Source organism: Formica exsecta, unplaced genomic scaffold, assembly GCF_003651465.1.
Source record: "Formica exsecta isolate Colony F162 unplaced genomic scaffold, ASM365146v1 scaffold44, whole genome shotgun sequence".
In the NCBI taxonomy this organism is placed as follows: Eukaryota; Metazoa; Arthropoda; class Insecta; order Hymenoptera; family Formicidae; genus Formica; species Formica exsecta.
In genome coordinates this window covers 475,063-496,159 of record NW_021851634.1, presented here as the reverse complement: position 1 = coordinate 496,159, position 21,097 = coordinate 475,063, and the positions used below count along the sequence as shown (strand labels likewise).

The 21,097-nt window shown below is 31.3% G+C and overlaps 1 protein-coding gene and 1 pseudogene across 1 annotated transcript; both read left to right on the top strand.

The window, feature by feature from the left end:
* Positions 1-7,268: 7,268 nt before the first annotated feature.
* Positions 7,269-13,283, top strand: LOC115240506 (lipase 3-like). Its single transcript, XM_029815699.1, has 5 exons — positions 7,269-7,386; positions 9,505-9,748; positions 12,096-12,254; positions 12,395-12,622; positions 12,766-13,283. The coding sequence occupies exons 2-5, from the start codon at positions 9,515-9,517 to the stop codon at positions 12,937-12,939; spliced, it is 795 nt and encodes a 264-aa protein (XP_029671559.1). The 5' UTR covers positions 7,269-7,386; positions 9,505-9,514; the 3' UTR covers positions 12,940-13,283.
* Positions 13,284-16,458: 3,175 nt separating this feature from the next.
* LOC115240532 lies at positions 16,459-20,131 on the top strand (annotated as a pseudogene).
* The last annotated feature ends 966 nt before the right edge of the window (positions 20,132-21,097 follow it).

The following is a 21,097-nucleotide window of genomic DNA, read 5'->3' as shown; positions in this document are numbered from 1 at the left end:
CAAGGTCATCGAAGCTGCCTCCCCTATATTGCATATAACCAATATACCAATTACTTCCTTTAGCACTGACACAAAGTGGCAAATTTCTCAAACTTTTTTTATTTATAACTTTTTAATAAACAGTGACCGCCGATTAAGTTATAAGGAAAAGTTACTCATGGTCATGTCCTTAACAATATATGTTAAGGTCAAGGTCATCGGCGAGGTGTCCGTTAATGTAAATAATTACCATAATTTCTATCTAATTCGACGATTTTAGGTGCATATGCATATTCAAAATTTTTCTCCTTGGATAATTCTGCCTTGGCCGCTTTTCTCACCTGCGATGTTGCTGTAATATCCGCTTTTTTTTACTCGCTTATCTTTACTGATCCTCATTATCTAGTGAATATGTTACTTAGGATTACGTGATCTATGCCCTACAGTATATGTATAAAGAAAAACCTGGCCTTTTTCTCACATGAACTCGTCTTTTTTTACCATTGCCTTGTCTTCTATCTGGCAATGTTTGATTAATTGAATCTCTAGTTGATAGTTTTGTACGTGAGTAATCTTTCTTAGCGGCTAATACGTAATGTTTTATTTTCGCGCAAATTTTTGTTGAAAATCGTATGCATGAAATTGATGATTTTTTTATTACTATTATTTATGTATTTTCTTGTTTTTTATTATACGTGATAAAAATACCCGGAGCTCTCTTTCTTTTTATCATAGTTGCAAAATGTGAAACAGTTCTTATTAAGGATATAAATATTTAAAAAAATACAGGAAAATAATAACACTCGGTTTTCACAGATGGTCAAAATGTCTCAAAAAGCATATAAACAAGTAGAGTTGTGCAAATTAGAAACTTGCACATTGCTTCCTCATCATTTTATCTTACAATGCTTAAGCTGCTTTAAGCATGCGAATTTTTCAATTTTTGCTTTTTCATAGAGGAAGCTTTGTAAACGAAATAAAAATTAAAATGATTTCTTTCATATGATTCTTGTTACTGCTATCGTAAATATACACAGATGGAGCGATAAGCGTACGTGTGATAAAACGCAAAAAAATTGGCTTAAGAATTATATTTCAGTTAACATCTTTTCGCCTTTATGTTATATTTTATATGTATTTGTTATATTGCATGTCTTTACGATCCTTACCAAAGCAACGATTGCTTAAAAAGTGTGTATTACGTTAACTCGCTTTTGCCCTAATCGTAAATAATATACTAAAATATTATAATGAACTTTATGTTTCATTAAATTAACGATTGTTAGTACTATCAATAGTATCATCATTACTAAGGATGTAGTATGCAATATTCATCATTTATCTTGATTGTTGATGAACATTATTCATCGATGTAACATTATTTAAATTTTTCCGCTCATAAGCTCGAGTATTCTTTCGTATACGAGTTCGGGCGCATCCTTGGGCCATATAAAATCCATGTGATTAAATTTGGGCCACGGTACTTCGTACACGGAAAAAAAAATTTTCGCTGAATTGGGAAGTAATGCGTTAAGCCAAAGACACATAAGAAAACATAAACAATAAGCAATAAGCATATTGATCAATCACAATAAAATATTTTTATAAATCTATTATAAGATTTAAACAGTAAGCTATTAAAATAGGGGAAAGTAGGGTAAAACCGGGAACTTTTTTGGGTTTGTTTTCCTACAAAAAATCTGAGAGTAACAAAAAGGAGTTTTGCCGACCGATAGTAGTTTTTAGTGAACCTTAAACTATGAGAAAAATAAGGCTAGTTGCTGAAAAAAAAGTTTTTGGTTACCAAGAATAACAAGATTTTGTGGAGAAGTCAAAGTACCCTGTTTTATCCTACCGGTAGGGTCAAACCGGGTATCCATTTGAAAATATGCAAAACACCGTGTAATTACAAAATCTAGATTTATTTTAATCTGAATACAATATAAAGATGTATTCTATTAGCAAAAATCACAAATAAAGATATCCTCTTGTTCGACATTGCTGTAAGACTTCCTTATTTAACTTTTTAACTTTAGGGGTTTCAAAAAGCTTTTTTTTAGTAGTTTCTTTTTCTGAGTGTTAGCTTTCCTTTCCAACGATATTCTCGTTTAGAGCGTATAAGAAGTTCTCAATTTGAATCCTAGACCAGCTCATTTTTTTCGTAATATGCATTGTTAAAATTGAGAGATATAAAGGATGATAGATTAAGAATATCAATTAATTAAATTGTCAAGGATTTTCTTAGTCTCATTATGCACCAAGAATCTATCTATATGCAACCATATGTATGACTCTTGTATGGCGATTATTTGTATGACTCTTCCATCAGTTGTTTTGCTATGGTTCAAAAATTCCAATGTTGAGTCTACATACATTCTAATATATCCTTTTTACCTTCTTCGCCTTTATCCGATGAGAATATCTACAACGTGAGATTTTCTTGTAACATTATTCAATTTGCAAATATTTTATAGGCATCATTTAGTTTAATTAACAGCTCCTTTTAAAATTGCAAGTAATAAAATTTAATTCCGCTTTCTTAATTAACGTCACAGACTTCCGATAAACTACAAAACTAACGATATGCTGTAATAAGATATAAAAAAATACGATCTTAAAAAAAAATACATTAAGATTATATATTATAACATTATATCAAGGCAATCGCGTGATCTACTGCGTGCAAGATGAAAATAGGAAAAATTCCTCTATAAATACATCATGATTGCTCGTAACAAGTGGTAACAAAGTTCGGTGACATGCACGACACGTGCATTAAAAGTTGAGGATAAATGATCATAAGTAATGAAGAGGAAGCGGAGATTGCAACTGTACCGCATACGAGAGACGCAAACAGAAAGCGAAATTATTCAAGGAGAAGGCGAACGAGTATTTCAAGATTGTTCCCGTGTTGATGTGTCGCGCAGCATATTAAATATTTACATAATATTACATCAATAAACGCTATTTTGCATTTTATTTTTATAAAATTATACTAGTATGTCCCCCCCAAATAAATATTGTATATAATATATAAAATAGCACTATTATATTGCGGATTTTATTACAAATGGTAAATCATAAAACTACTTAACCCTTACTGCAATAACGTCGATCACATCGATTACCACTTTTGAGTTTAAAAGTGCCCCGTGCCAAACTGATCGACTTGTTTTAAAATTAATCATAAGCTTTATCAAGAAACACGGTAGTGTCTCGCGCCAAGTTTACACAAAGCCGCGAGACACTCCGGGTATCTATACGCGAATCGGCCAGTTGTGAGTTACCTTCACTCAAAAAAGTGGTTTTGCAACTACAGCAAAAATTTTCTGGGTGCGCAAAATTAACTGAGGTACATAAATGATTAGCAAATACTGTGATATCGCATATGTTTCGCATTTAATCAATCTAAGTGACAGAGACAGAATTTATATCTGAACTGTTTGTGAAATTTAGAAAGAATGTTTTTCTGTGGCGCCTATCTATGTTAAGGCCAATCATACTTGTTATAAAGTTTGGCTATGATACACAGAAAAGATTAGCGGCAAGAAACAAATGAATATATAATCCTCACATCTAACATATTTGTATCGCATATGTTTCGCATTTAATCAATCTAAGTGACAGAGACAGAATTTATATCTGAACTGTTTGTGAAATTTAGAAAGAATGTTTTTCTGTGGCGCCTATCCATGTTAAGGCCAATCATACTTGTTATAAAGTTTGGCTGTGGTAGACAGAAAAAATTAGCGGCAAGAAACAAATGAATATATAATCCTCACGTCTAACATATTTGTATAACGCGCTCAATCTATCTAGCTCTTTTAAACAATTTTTCTCAATTTTTCGATGCTGCAGTTATAATTGGCAGTTATATTTCTCACAAAGATCGTTCTGTAGTATCGAAACTCATATTTATCCAATGCAGTGATTAACATTTGGCAATGGGACCTAAATTTTCTAGAAGATATTATTAGAATGTTGCTGCTATAAATTCTATATGTAACAGACAATATTCTAACAGATACAAAAAATAGCGATAAATTTTTGTTGTGACACCTAGAAATCTACCTATATCAGCAAGACATTTTTTTGAGTGTTAGATCTTAGGTTTTAGATTATCAACACTTTTATTATTAGCACCTATATCCTTTACTTTTATTATTAGCACCTATATCCTTTACTTAATTACTTACTTTTATCATCTACTTTTATATCCTTTGACGGATTTTTAGTATCTTCGATTACACCTAACATTTTACGATATAAGTGCTTTTTTTCTGCATTTTTAGTAATTTTATCCTTTAAGGTTATTAATTCTGTAGTAAATATCTTAATTTCTGGATTTAATTTTTGAATTTCAGTGGAAAGAGAGAGAGAGAGAAGTTGCATAAGCTTTTGCATATTCCCCTTTGTATCTCAATATTGTTCCTACAATGCGCACAATATATATACACACATATTTCAATTTTCCACATGTAAAATATAAATCAAGAATATATACAATTTATTAAAAAGAAGATTAAATATAGTAAATAAAAAGAAGATTAGGATTTTTACAATACTTTTCCTAAATAGTGCTTTAACATTTTGTGGTTAACAGCTCGAAACATGTTTCACATTTTCTAAAGTTGCATCGTAGGTTTCTGTTTTAATCAATGCAGTTGCCAAATTACTATAAACTTTTGTACGATCTTTTAATAAAATCTGCGACATTTACATATAAAATATAAATAAATATTATATACATGAATGCACATTTCACTTTTCTGCTATACTCTTATTATACCGTTATTTATTAATAATATTATGTCACTTTATCACTTTTTTTCCTTGTGTTGCACTATTCCACGATATTCTCATAACGTTAATCATTTTATCATTTTTCTTCTTGTCGCATTATACTCCGCGCGTATTCTTATAAAATATAAACATTATTATCTCACACGTATGCACACACATTCACATATGATTTTGTTTCTTAAGGTGCGTACTGACTTAAGCATTTTTGCGCGCACGAGCGATTTATCCGCACAAACGTTCGTACGGATAAACTTTTTTGATATCAAAAATTTTTATTCGTTCATACAAAACTGTGCTCGAGTTGTTCGCCGTAAATAAAAAAAAATAAATACCTTTTTCTGTTCCAATACTTTTTTTACCCTTTGCCTTTTTTCTACGAAAGGATCCCAGTCAACTGGCCATTTTTTGTTTTGCTATAACTGCGTCTATTTTCAAGTTATTTGCTATTATCTCCCAAGCATCAACCTTCTTATTTCTTGAAAAATGGAACTCGTGTTTAGCATTCCACAATAAGGGAAACTTTTCGTACTTATCTATTAATTGGAGAACCATTTCATTCGTCCACTCCATAACTTTTTTTGCGCGCACGACGTTTCAGTTTTGCATACACGTCCAAATCGAGCATCGTTTCGCACATAAATTCTTTGATGACCGACAAACGACGGATCGCGTTCGTGCGTGATCAGAGCGTGCGGCGAAACAAAAATGATACGTCCTCACTAGAGCATTCGTGCGCGCAAATCGTTCGTGCGCGCAAAAATCTTCAAGTCAGTACGCACCTTTAATGCGTTTTGTTTGCATATCAAGCGAATAATCGTACATATATGAGCGATGTGAACGCCGCTTGAGATACAAAATCGCTTTGCGTGTGTGCGTGCGAGCATACGTACGTGAGTTTGAAACTTATGGAGAAAAATTAAAATGTCACAATTCTGGTATACGATTATCATTCCTCAGGATTGATTGCACCAATCTTATTCAAACTGGTCGCAATTGAAAGTTTGCATCCACATTATATAAGAAAAGCGCCGTTAGATTCTTGATTACAGCTTTAGTTCCTGAGGAATTTTAATCGAAAGTTTATTAGACGGAAAACTCCGGATAAGCTACTTGGTAGTGCCGCGGCCCCTATACATAGGCAAAGCTGCTGACAAGCCGGAAGGAATTTTTTTATATACTTAGCGTCGCGACAGTACCGCGTCGCTTGATCAATTTAAAAGCTACGGGTGAATACTTGATGACTTTCCTACTCTAAATTAAATAATTAATATTTCTACTTGTTTTTAATTTTCTTTAACAATTATATATATACTATACATATTTTAATTAAATATATACATATATATATGTATAAATACATCCACACAACGATTCTGGGCTGAACCTCGCTTCGCATTGTAAAGTATATGCATGGACACAGTGGGTTCCGCCTTCTCCCTACGGAGGGGGCCTCCTCTTCCGGAAGATATAACCTAACCCAAACCTATTTCTGATTTAAAACTAAAATTTGGTTTGGGTTGTGAGGTGGACCTCGCTTTGCTTTGGTAATTTTTGGGGTTTCTCGGTTTTTTTGGGGGGTGGGGGTGATGGGGGACGTGCTCCCCCAACTGATTATCATTGTTGAAGTCACAACAAAGAGTTTTTCCGAGAGATCCGATCATATTTGTCAAAATTCAGAAATAGCCTTATTCGAAATAATTACCATAATTACCCTTTTAAGGTCTATAACTTTTTTTTTGGGCCCCCCCCAACTAAAAATGGGAATTTATATTTCTTTCTAAACATAAAAATTCCGTAAAAAAATGTGCAGCCCAGTTGCAGGTGGAGCCGTGATTCTGAATAATTACCATAGTTTCATATTTATATAATTCATATTATAGAATTGCTCCAGTTATTTAAAAATAAATACAATGTGCATCTCTCTCTCTCTCTCTCTCTCTCTCTCTCTCTCTCTCTCTCTCATTTTTAGAAGATACAAAAAATATTCGTAATTATATATAACGTTGAATATATATATCGACAACATGGGATGCGCTCGAAGATAGAACACGATAATACAATTTCCAATAAATTTTCTCTCTTCTTAGAGCTCGACAACATACAAGCCGTACAATCATTCCTCGAAAGCATAATCAAATTAGACTCCCGACGTAAATCGCCGGAAATATATATATATATATATATATATATATATATATATATAATATTAAATATATATATTAAATACATATATTGTATGAATTATATGTTTTAAAATGTTTATTTAATTTATCGGATGATAATGAGTGCATTATAAATTAGTTTTTTGTCTTAATCTATTATTAAAAAATATTAACACTTGAAACTATTGTGAAATTTGTATAAGAATATATCATGTAAAAAGATACAAATGATTATTATATTTAGATTATTATTAAGATACAAATTATATATTAATTGATACAATAATTCGCAATAAGTACTGCAAACCATGTTTTTTTGCATTCTAGCTTATCTATTGGCGGATAAAGGATACGATGTTTGGTTAGGCAATTTTCGTGGTAATACCTACTCGAGGGCGCATATTTCTCTATCGCCGTCGGAATCAAAATTTTGGGATTTCAGGTACTTCTATAAAATAAGAATGATACTTTCAAAATATTAAAGTTGCAACGATGTTGAAATTAACTTAACATCTGATATAAGTAGATGGACTTATACAATATATATATGCCTAATTATATACTTATATCTCTCTCTCTCTCTCTCTTTCTCTTTCTCTTTCTCTTTCTCTCTTTTTTTTCTCTCTCCTTCTCGCCCAAATTTATTTCAAGTTTTCATTTTATCATCAAGATTTTATTTTTCCCTCCTTTATTTACACTGTTTTTTTCTTTCAGCCGGAGATGATAAGAAGAGCGGGTTATCCCGCAGAGGTTCATGTGATAATGACCGAAGACGGTTATTATTTGACATTACATCGTATCCCAGGTGGCAACAATTCTCTACCTGTGCTGCTGCAACACGGTCTGTTATGCACTTCCGCCGATTGGATTATTCTTGGCAAAGGCAAAGCACTCGGTACAATTTCATATTCAATCCTTAAGTCATGTCTCGTGATGTTATTGTTGATTATTTATTTATTAGAAGAACGCTTAAGAGAAACTATTGCATCTAAACGGCAAACAAATCAAAAAAATTTCTAATAAATCGTGATATAACTTCTAATATAGTTATTTATTAAAGAATTTTAAAATTTATGATATAAAAAAATTATATTCATGCGGTGGTAATCAGACGGTCAGCTGTGCCGGGCGCTCGCGGCGCGCCGCGCCGCTCCTGCCTGCCTTCTGTATTCGACGCGTGATTTGCTAACTATTTTTGCTTATAACTCAAAAATTACGCTTCAATTTAAATTTTGGTAAAGGAAAAATCGTCTTAGAATTGTATCAGGAATACGTCATTTCACGGACGGAAGATTGTTCCGGAACACCCTGTATATACAGGGTAGGCCATTTTAAAGTATCCACTGAAATATCTTAAAATCTATAAGTTTAAGACAAAAATGTTTTAGACAAAAGTTGTATGATTCACAGGGGGGCATATGATGAAAATATGAATTTGACCTTGAATAACCTTTTGTTTTGCCTTTTTACTCGGATTTTACTTGATTTTAATCGTGTAAGAGCCTTACTTTTATATCTTTTTAAGTATGGAATTATTTTCAATGTAATTTTTTAAACAATTATTTGTTTTTTTTAACTAATTGATTTGTTTCATTATTCTGTACATAAAAGTGTTACGGTAAGATTATCGAAAACTAAATATTTTACGAGATATTTTAATTTTTATATCAAAATATGTCAGAATAAAATATAAAATAACTCAAAAAGTACTTGATGAAAAAATACTTTATTATAGTGTTTTGAAAAGCTCTCGACATAAGCTATAAGAATATGCAATAAAAAATGGGGGGTTCCATTTAAGAAAATATTGATCACATTGACTTGGCCTTGAAAAGGTCACTCAAGGTCAAGTTCATATTTTCATCATGTGTCCCCCTCTGAACCCTACAACTTTTGTATAAAACAGTTTTTTCCATCTTGCTTACTTTACGAGATATTTGCGTGCGTTGATTAAAATGACTCACCCTGTATATACATATACGTATTTTTTTTTAAATGTTTATAAAATGATGAAGAAAGAGAGAGCTGTATATATCATATTCACAGCAGTTATTTAAGCAGCACTCTCTTTATCTAGAGACATCCTCTATACAATATAAATATATAGGTCATTTTTTAAATATAAATATGATATAAAAATTGGTACAACTGTATTTTGTGTCAAAAAATACGCATTTTTTTTGCTTTCCAAAAATGTATCGTTTTTAAGATATCTTATTTTTTAATGTATCATAATTACCAAAAATTTTACACAAAGAACCATGAAACAGCAAATGTACTGATATATTAAAAAATGAGGTATCACGGAAACGATGCATTTTCAGAAATTTTGTCAAAGTAAGAAAATGCTTATTTTTTGACAACAAATATAGTAGTACCTTACATAGGATTCCCTGTATATTATATACATATGTACACATACATTATATATTGTACAATTTATATATATATATGTATACATATATATTTCTAGTTTATATATATTAAATTATATGCAACAATATATACATACATATATTTACACATTTTTTGACGATATGTTGATTAAATTTTCCATCAGCTTCAATGAAATGGGTATCTATGATTTACCTGCAATGATTAAATTTGTCACAAATATGACATCGCAACCATTGCATACGTATATTGGTCATTCGATGGGCACAACTAGTTTTTACATAATGGCATCAGAGCGTCCGGAAATCGCTCAAATGGTGCAAATGATGATCAGCTTTGCGCCAGTGGCTTTTACAAACCATATTAAAAGTCCGATACGATACTTGTTCCCTTTTTGGAGAGAGTTTCAGGTAAAGTAATACATGCGAATACTGTTACAAAATAATTTATTATTACGAAATAAATATTAGAACAATATTCTTTTTAAAAATTTTGTAAAAGTAACGTTACATATACAGGGTGGTCCATTTAAAAAGATCCAGTCAAATATCTCGAAAAATATGGAAGATACGGAAAAACGTTTCAGACAAAAGTTGTTTGGTTCGAAGGGGGACATAAGATGGTGCCATTGATGTGACCTTGGATAGTCATTTGAAGGCCACATAAAGGTCACTTTCAATTTCTTATATGGAAACCTCCATTTTTCATTGCATATTCTTATAACTTATATCGAGAGCTTTCCAAAACACTATAATAAAGTATTCTTTCATTAAGTACATGCGGTAAGATTATCAAAAACTAAATATTTTACGAGATATTTTATTTTATATGTCGAAATATGTCAGATTAAGATATAAAATAACTCAAAAAGTACTTAATGAAATAATACTTTATTATAGTGTTTTGAAAAGCTCCCGAGATAAGCTATAAAAATATGCAATAAAAAATGGGAATTTCTATTTAAGAAATTGAAAATGACCTTCATGTGACCTTCAAATGACTATCCAAGGTCACATCAATGGCACCATCTTATGTCCCCCTTCGAACCAAACAACTTTTGTCTGAAACGTTTTTCCGTATCTTCCATATTTTTCGAGATATTTGACTGGCTCTTTTAAAATGGACCATCCTGTATAGTTTTTACACTAAATAACTATATCAGGGTGTACTACTCATCAAATTCTATTTTTAAATAACAGATTTTTTAAAATAAATAATTGTTTAGCGTAAATGACGAAATATTAATAATTCTCGAATTACAAGTAATTGAAACTACAGATGGTCAAATAAATAATAAACTACATTTTTCTTTTGTTTTCAGATAAAGCTTATTTTAATAAAAATTTAATTCGGAGAGGCTTAGTTTTAAAAACATATGTTAATGTTAAAATTTACAAAATTATAATAAATGATCTTCTCTGTCGTTAAAAAATAATGCGCGAACACTACAACATACTGTATATCTTATCAAGAGTTAAGACAATTATTTTATAAAACTGACTCGTTATCGTTATGTTACTAATTTGATAATGTATCTCGTTCACATTTGTTATTAAGAATATTACGAGTTTTTACAATTTTTGTTATTTTTTTAATTATACAAGCTATTTTTTTTTTTAAATTATACAAGTTATATGTAAAATTATATAATTTATTATATAAGTTATATATCCAACACATACACGCAATAAAAATATATAAAACTTGCATTCTATAAACACATCTTTTTTTATACTTTTTAAATATTAAAACATAACGAAACCGAAATAATTTTGATATTGATGTTGCTATCGATATAAAACGTAATTTCGTGACATTTTCAATAATTGTGAGTTTTCATATCTTAATTAGAAGAAACTTTTTTCAAGAACATCGCAAAAATAATTTTTAAATCTCCAATTTCAGTAAGTGTATATAAAAATAAGATTCTTTTAGTTGTTTCTTTTGATAAATATATTTTTGGAATTACTTTTTGCACCTTAAATTTATGCAATTTTTAAACTATGACATGATATGTTAATTGATAATTTTAATTTTTTGTAACATGTAAAAGTTTATAAAAATTATATAATAAGATTTAAAGTAAAAGTCGTTAAACTTTATCGAAACTGTTTATTTTTTTTTTTTTTTTAATTTGATACTTTTTATGTGTGATTTGTTTGCATGATGTCGCAAAGATTGAGTAGAAAATTGCTGAATTTTTACTCGTTACTAAAAGAATGTATCAAAGTCGTAGATAAAAATTTTAACACCGTTACCGTTAAAGTTACCGAAAAAGATTGTAACAACGTTACAAGAAATGCGTGTTATTTTCCCCATATACACATATACACAACCGTGATTGTATAATACTTATACAGACTGAAAAAAATTGTGGCAAATCGTGGTAAAATTTAAAAACAAGAAGTTTATCTCTCAAAAATGGAATATCAATGAGAAATACGGTAGCTTTCTTTTTAAATTCATTAAAAAATTTCCTAGAAAATTTCTGAAGATTAAAAAATTAATATATTTTTTGCTTTACATTCTATTAGTTTATGTCGTACATATTAAATCTTCGATTTTAATTTTAACGAGATGTTCTTCGACGAGTTAAAATTAAGATCGAAGCAACTCTTAAAACTTTTTTAAATTATGTTAATCTGTTAAAAATTTGCTTAAAAAGTTTTTTATTTTTTCTCAGAAATACGGCTAAAACTTAAACAAGGAAAGAATTACAAGTAATTTACATTACAGATAAAAAACTTTTGATTACAGATAATCTTGCAACTTTTTTTCCACGACGAATTCCTTTCGCAAAGCGATTTTTTGAGATTTCTCTCGAAATACGGTTGCGATCAAAATCTCTCTGAGGAGAAGATGTGCGCAAACATGATATTTCTGATCTGCGGTTATGACCGCGAGCAGTTTAACTACGTGAGTAATAATTTGCGATCAAAATACAACTCTAATCGAATTTTCGATCATCACATTCTGTTATTTCACGATCGTGTGTATGTACACGTTTCAGATTGAATTTTATATGTCCAATGTATATGTCCTTGTTCCCTATTTAGACTCTATTGCCTGTCATCCTGAGTCACGACCCGGCCGGTGCCTCGGCTAAGACGTTAGTACATTATACTCAGATATTCCAATCTGACAAGTTTCGCCAATATGATTACGGTCGCGAAAAAAATCTGTTGGTATATAACTCTCCGGAACCTCCGGATTATAATCTGACGAGTATCACGATACCTATCGCATTGTTCTATGGTTCTGGCGATTGGCTGATTGATATCGTGGTAAGTAATTAAACAATGCATTTTCAAACAAAATATGTAGCAGAGATTTATTCGTGTTGATTTTATTAAGTCAAGTTTCGTAGATTCAGGCAGATAGTTTAAAAGAAATCGCGTGCGATAATTCATGAAAATATTTCTTCAAGGATGTGAAAAGGTTGTATCATTTACTGCCCAACGTAGTGGATATGTACGAAGTACCGTGGCCCAAATTTAATCACGTGGATTTTATGTGGGCCAAGGATGCACCCAAATTAATATACGAGAGAGTATTCGAGCTTATGAAGGAAAAAAATTTAAATAATGTTACATCGATGTGATGACGTTCATCGACAACCAAAATAAGTGATGAATATTACACACTACATCCTTAGTAATGTTGATGCTATTGATAGCAGTCATAATTGTTAATTTAATGAAACGTAAAGTTTATTATAATATTTTAGTATATTATTTATACGATTAGAGCAAAAGCGAATTAACGTAACACACACGTTTTTAAGCAATCGTTGTTTTGGCGAATGATAGATCGTTGCGATGAATCGTAAGGATATGCAATATGACAAATATATATAAAATATTTGTAAGGATATGCAATATGACAAATACATATAAAATATAAGGCGAAAAAATATTAAATAAATATATGTAATTCTTAAACCGATCTTTTGCGTTTTATCACTCGTACGCTTATCGATCCATCTGTGTATATTTACGATAGCAGTAACGAGAATCATTTGAATTTGCTTCTAGAGTGTTCTAAAGTGTTTGAGACTATAATTATAAATAAATATTAGGTGTACAAATAAGTTTCCGCCGTTTTTTATCAAAGATTGGGCATTTATTGTGAAAGAACGGAACCTAATGTTTTATTTGAAGTATTATCCATCGCTTGCCACTACTTTTTCTCATCTTTCTGGCAGCACATCATAGTGGATCCATTTTTCATCACCAGTGACTATACGGTGCAGAAAACCCTTTCATTTATGCCTGGCGAGCAGCATTTCACATGTGAACAATCGGCGTTTCTCGGCGTCAGTTCATATGGTACTCAATTTACTTGTTTTTGAATCAATCCCAATGATTTCAACCGATGTGAAATTGCTTGTTGAGTCACTCCCAATGTAAGTGCAAGTTCTTCTTGCGTTTGGCACGAATCTTGATCCAATAATGCTTCCAATTCCACGTCTTCATACACTTTCGGCCTTCCGCTACGTTCTTTGTCTTCGATGTCAAATTCACCGTTCTTAAACTCTCTCTCTCTTTTGAAACCACTCACGACAACTTCTCTCACTTAAGGCAGCCTCACCATATGCTTCTACAAGCAATCGATACGCCTCAGCTGCAGATTTCTTCAAATTGAAGAAGTAAATCAAAAGTTCCCGCAAATGACGCTTATTCGGATCAAAACTCGACATTCTCGCACACAAAAGAATATATTATACTGATAAAAAATCACTAATATTTTAAGGTTATGTTATTGACTGATGTCCAATCTTACGATAAGGACGTTTTACATCTGACAATTTTAACCATAACTTACTGGTGGCGCCAACTTTTGTCAAACGGCGGAAACTTATTTGTACACCTAATATATATAATATAATTTTATATAAAACACGTATGTTTTTTATATATGTTTTTTGACACATTTCGACTATCTACGAAAACCGAGCGTTATTATTTTCCACCTGTATCTTTATCAAATATATGTATATCTTTAATAAAAACTGTTTCACATTTTGCAATTGTGATTAAAGAAAAGATAATTCCGGGTATTTTTGGTGCACACATAATGAAAATCAAGAAAATATATAAATAATAGTAATAAAAAAATCATCCATTATATACAATCTCCGACAAAAATTCGCACGAAAATAAAATATTCCTTGTTAGCCTCTAAAAAAGATTACACACGCAAAAAATATCCTCAAGTTAAAGTTCAATTAAACAAACATTGCCAGACAGATAAGGCAATTGTAAAAAAAACCGAGTTCATATGAGAAGAAGGCCAGGTTTTTCTTCTATATACTCTAGAGCATAGATCACGTAATCCAAAGTAACATATCCACTAGATAACGAAGATCAGTAGAGATAAGCGAGTAGGAAAAAGCGGAGATTGCAGCAATACTACTGGTGAAAAAAATGACCAAAGATTATTCAAGAAGGAAAATTTTGAAAATACGGTTTGACAGATGTACCTATAGCCATTGAATTAAATAGATATTATGTGTAGGATTACTATTGTAGTTCCGCTCCGTACATCAGAAACCATCCGTACATAGAACTATCATAAGAACAGCATCTAATGATAAGAAAAGATATATGGAATGTTGTAAGATGGTTAAAATGTTTGCTTTCCTAAAGATAAACTCTATAAAAGAGAAAAAATACAATTAATATGATTTATTTAGATCATATCAATTATTAGGTATCGGTATTTGATTAAATAAAATCCGATATAAAAAGTATAATCTACTCCATATTTGACTTTTGTAACATTACTTGTCGATGAATTGATTTTATAAAATTAATTTATAATCTTTCTATCATCTAATATTTATAGAAAACTATAAATGTCTGATTTCTTTCCTTTAACAATATCAAGAATTTATTTGTCTGTAGTTTATAGAAAACTATAAATGTTTGATTTCTTTTCTTTAACAATATCGAGGATTTATTTGTCTGTAGTAAAATATTATAGTATCAGATTTTTGATTATTATTATTTTGATTATTACTATGATAATATGGTATCTTTAATTTTTGGGTGATTGGTAATTATATATTGTTTCACTTTTATAGAGAAAAGAATACAATAAAACGATTGATACATAATTTCTTTTAAAATTCAAAAACCTTTGTTAAAAAAATTCAAAATAATTCAAAGCCGTGAGCATTAATAAATTATTAAAAGATAGCACACTAAAATTATTTTTTCAACTATTGAGAATGACTACACAGAACCTACGATGGTTGATGGAAAAGTTACGTTGCACTTTATATAAGATTTGTGTTAGAATCATTACTTGAAATAGATGCATTTAAAATGGAAATACAAAATGAAATACAAAAATGTTTATTTTGTATTTTTTAAATCTTGTTAACATTCATTTTTTAATTAAAAATTTTTGAAAATTGCTGTAAAACAGATATACAAAAGCGAAATGGTGAAAGGATTATAGATCGATGTTTATCTCTTACCACGAGATAAATGACTAGCAACAAATTTGTAGGACAGCAGATAAAAGTTTAATTCGACGATTAATTGTACTTTAGTTCTATGCAATCTTTTTATTTTATCCTACTCAATGAAAAAATACTTTATTATAGTGTTTTGAAAAGCTCTCGAGATAAGCTACAAGAATATGCATTTAAAAAACGGGGTTTCTATTTAAAAATTTAAAGTTGACTGTGACCTGATTTTGGCAATGCCACCCATGGTCAAGTTAATACTGTCATTAAATGCGTCTTTTTATATATATATATATATCCCGATACTCTGGTAAACTCTTGAGTTATCCGTTTTCTTTTATTGTTTATCGAATCACTCGATGCGATGAAATTGATCGAGATCGTGTATTTGCTGTCCTTTTGCGGTCATCTTGATGCGGCGCCGGCGGATGTGATCCCTGAGTCAAGCACGTTCATGAGGAGAATAATGGGTGCTTTCTAGCTACGGAACACAGTGATACACTGTGTGACACAGTGTTATACAGTGTCGACTTGTAGCTGGAACGCTGTTTCCGATCTATATGCTCAATATGTGCATATATCAACGATTTGAGAAGCCATAACGAATATCAACGATTTGTAATAATAATTTAAACTCGCAGAAGATATTTTCGCTGTAAAAGTTAATATTTTCCAACAAAATTTTTTTATGAATTATTAACATATTTATCAAATATGTAGAGAAGAGATTAAAAACTGATCAAATTATGTAAATTAAGTATAATATAGTTACAATCTTATCTTATTAACAGAATTTATAAGTTTTATTAATCAATTGAGTGACGACACAGTCGAACACATCATTTTATCTGTGTACGATTGTGTCGACTTGTGTCGTAGTTGGAAAGCGCTGAGTCGTATACTGTGTTACACAGTGTCGCCTGTGTACGTTGCTGGAAAGCACCCAATATCGACGACAAGCCGGAATCGATTGAACAACACAGAATTCAATCCTGATGTCATTCTCAACATAATAAGTGTATGTTTTCACTCATAGAAACGAGTATTAAAATTTTCATTATTTTGCTTAACTTCTTGCATGTTGTCAGAAAATGATTAAAAATGATCTCACGCCGCAATTGGTCATTCTTTTATTCAAAATCAAAATCTTAATTCCGCATACATAGTCTTTAACAACGTATAAAGTAGAATTTTTTTCTCTTTTTAAGAGCCGTTTTAATATTTAATTGTTAGTACTGCTGTTAGTAATGATATTTATATAGAAGTTTGTTTTTTTAAATGATTAAAAATAAATATAATTTTTTATTTAAGTTATGATCATGTAAAACAGTTATTAAAAAATATTCATTGATTTCGAACACAATGATTCAAAAGATAAACATAAAAAAGAGTTTAATCTTCTACGATATGCTATTGAAATAATTCTTATTAAGCTTCATATCCTTTCTATTATGCGAAAAGATTTGCAGTTTCTGTAAATTATTTTACAATTATACTTTATTAGAACTAATGTTTATTTTATTTAGTTTTAGATTTTATCAAGAGACGCGGTAGCGTCTCGCTAAGTATATCTTTCGTCGTTTTTTCGTTTACTGTAACAGACGCTACTGTGTATCATTTACCGGAGTGAGGTCGTTTTTTGAAAATTTTAGAGAATGAATTCGAAATATCTCGTACGTCGGACCATCCTTTCGAGAGATGAACATATCAATCGAGAACATAGATTTTTCCGAATATAATAATATCAAAATGACACTGGTAGATGCACTTGATGTACAGATCTCGATATTTCATATGAATTTTTTGGCCAACAATGTGTCACTTTTCGCCATGTTTGTCCAGGTTCACTGATACGCCGCTGGGCTATGCTGCTAGCTGCTAGGCCATTTTCCAGGTTCATTGATACGCCGCTAGGCGTATGTCGCTTTGTTTGCAAGACGCCATATTGTTCCAGATTTATTGATATGTATACGCACGTACACATACATACACAATTCGCGCACACACGCAACGCATACACGCATATACGCACACATACGTACGCGCGCACACATGCACGCATAAATATTCAATAATTTAACTAATATTATGCATTATATTTTTCTAGATTTACTTAGCTAGATTTTTTTTATTTTACTTTTTTTTATGCTAATATTTTCAGTTGTTTTCCCGTGTTATTAATACAGATAAAATATAATTTATAAATATAATTATTAAGAAGATAATATTTTTGATGGCGATAAATTTTTGTAAATAACTATTTTGGCTGGAGAAAGATATACTTAGCGCTTTTTTTACATTTGTGATGTCTTTTTTAGACGGATTAATATTTTTATTATTATGGCTTTATGTTAACTCTTTATGTTATTAAATATTAAAGTTTCGTATTTATATAATTCATAGTATGGAATTGCTTTAGTTACTTAAAAATAAATACAAAAATAAATACAAACATGTGCATCTCTCTCTCTTTCTCTCTCTCTCTCTCTCCTTCTTTTTTGTCGCCCAAATTTATTTTAAGTTTGGATTTCATTTTTTCTTTTCTTGTTTACACTGTTTTTTTCTTTCAGCCGGAGATGTTTAGAAGGGCAGGTTATCCCGCGGAAGCTCATGTTATACTGACGGAGGACAACTATCTCTTGACATTACATCGTATTCCAGGTGGCAACGGTTCTCTACCTGTGCTGTTGCAACACGCTCTGCTATGCAGCTCCGCTGATTGGGTTATTCTTGACAAAGACAAAGCACTCGGTACAATCTTTTAATGAATCTGTAATATTACTTGTAGTCTGAAACACTATATTGTTAATTACGTTTCTATTATAAAAGCGCTTAAGAACCTGTACCCATACCCCCAAAAAATTCTAACCTAACCCAAACCCGTTTCTAATTAAATTAAAATTAAGTTTGGGTTAGGTTAGAATTTTTTCGTCGAGGAGGTACAGAGGGAGGAGCGGAGCTCCTCCCCGCACATGCGTTTGATTTACTATGCATAAATAAATGAATCTGCTAAAGTACGCTTTATGAAATGTACAAAGTGTCAGAAAAATTACATTTTATTTAGTCAACTTTTTTATTAATAACTTTTTAATGAACAATGAGCGTTGGCTAAAAACTTCATAACATTACTCAGCGTGATGACCTTGATAACATATTTCAAAATTGTCGAAATCGGGAATGGCTTCTTATTTCTGCATAATTATCCTTTGTTTTTCTTGCTTCACATTATGTTTGTTTATACCGTATATATCCTATTTTCGACTTCAATTTTAAGATGTTCTTTGATGAGTTAAAATTAAGATCAAAACAATTCTCAAAGAACTTATAGAAACTATAAATTGACTTATCTTTTTAAAAAAATTATTTAACAATTTATTTATTTATTCTTAAATTATATAATTATAATATACAATAATATTATATATTATCGTTAAAACTCGACAAACAAAAAAAGAATTACAAGTAAATTACATCACAAATAAAAGATCTTTGATTACAGATGATAATGCAGCTTTTCTTCCACGATGAATTTCTCCAAACCGATTTAGTGAGATTTTTTTTTAAATACGGCTGCGACGAACACATCACCGGAGAGCTTTGCTCCAACGTGATGTCTATGATCTGGGGTTACGACCGCGAGCAGTTTAACCACGTGAGTAGTAATTTCGCGAATATCGCGATCAAAGCTTCGAACTTTGGATACATGTATATCCTTATTGTTTTCTATTTACTATTAGGCTCTGCTGCCCGTCATCCTAAGTCATTTTGGGACCGGAGCCTCGGCTAAAACGGTAATTACACTACGTTCAAGAAATCCAATCGGGCAAGTTTCGCAAATACGATTATGGTCGCGCGAAAAATCTGTTGATCTACAATTCGACGGAACCTCCGGACTATGATCTAGCGAATATCACCGTACCAATTGCATTGTTTTACTCTGACAATGACTGGTTGATTAGCGTAGAGGTAGGTAACGATAAAATAGGTATTCAGATAATGAAAATACATAATAGAGTGACTCGATTGTATATAGATCAAATTTCTCATATGTAGAATCGGGAAGATAGTTTAAAAAAGCAGAATTATATAAACTACAACATATTTCAGAACAGAGCAATTTGACCGGGATCACTTTTCCATAAAAAACATGCGGGATCATTTGCTGTTAAAAAACTTGTTTATATATCATTAAAAATATATATTATAATTTTATATATCTTTTATATATATATTCTTTTTCTCATATATTTCTTCTATTAGTTTATACAGCAAAAACAATTAAGAGAATAATTTTTGCATTGTTTTTCAGGAAAAGTAAAGTTTATACGCGATTAAATTTTACATATTCTATATAATTCTCTACTATAATTGTATGTATTTGTATATAAAGCCGGTCAAAGATGGCAATAGAAATATCGCTCACCTAAAAATGAAATGGGTAATTATTTACATTAACGGACACCTCGCCAATAACTTTGACCTTGACATATGTTGTCAAGGACATGACTCTGAGTAACTTTTTCTTATAACTTAATTGGCGGTCTCTTATAATTTCTGAGATATTTAAAGTTAAAGTTTGATTCAAAACGAAAATTTGGTTTGGATTCATTCCAATTGGACGCAGCCCCGATCGGACACAGTATATCAGAAATATATAGGTTTGGGTTAGGTTATATCTTCCGGAAGTGGAGCCCCCCCCCCGTAGGAGGGAGGCGGAACCCACTGTGTCCATATATACATTTTCCCATCCACACAACAATTGTGGAATGGATCTCGCTTCGCGTTATAAAGTATATGCGTGAACACGGTGGATTCCGCCCCCCTACGGTAGGGCTCCACTTCCGGAAGATGTAAAAAAGTCATGTAGACGCGAGAAGTATGCGTTCGGAGTCGAAATGTATCGCAAATTGCCGCTTTTTCGCGTATGTGATTGGCGGTCGATTCCAGGCGATCGAGACCGCGGCAAATATCGCGATGATGACAGCTCGTGACAGGCGCGCGCAAAGCGCGCGCTATGTGCTAATCCTCTATACAAAAATCCGTGTGTACTGAGAAGTGCGCGTTCGGAGTCGAAATGTATCGGGCGTATTGTTGCCGCTTTTCCGCGTATGTGATTAGCGGTCGATGATGCGTCGATGAGAGGTGTGAACGTTTTATCGAGTTTAGTTCGGTGTTTGACAGTTTGGTGTGACAGTTCGGTGAATCAATAATTAATAATTTATTAATTACGAGCTGAGACTTATCAAGGATTAATTGATTATTTAGCAAACGTCGCCAATAATAG

What these genes read in the sequence shown, in the direction of transcription:
- LOC115240506 (XM_029815699.1), top strand. Translation starts at nt 9,515, where the DNA reads ATGGGTATCTATGATTTACCTGCAATGATTAAATTTGTCACAAATATG. An exon ending in ACCGCGAGCAGTTTAACTAC is followed by an intron (nt 12,255 to 12,394) that starts GTGAGTAATAAT and finishes TTCCCTATTTAG; the next exon opens with ACTCTATTGCCTGTCATCCT. An exon ending in ATTGGCTGATTGATATCGTG is followed by an intron (nt 12,623 to 12,765) that starts GTAAGTAATTAA and finishes TATTTCTTCAAG; the next exon opens with GATGTGAAAAGGTTGTATCA.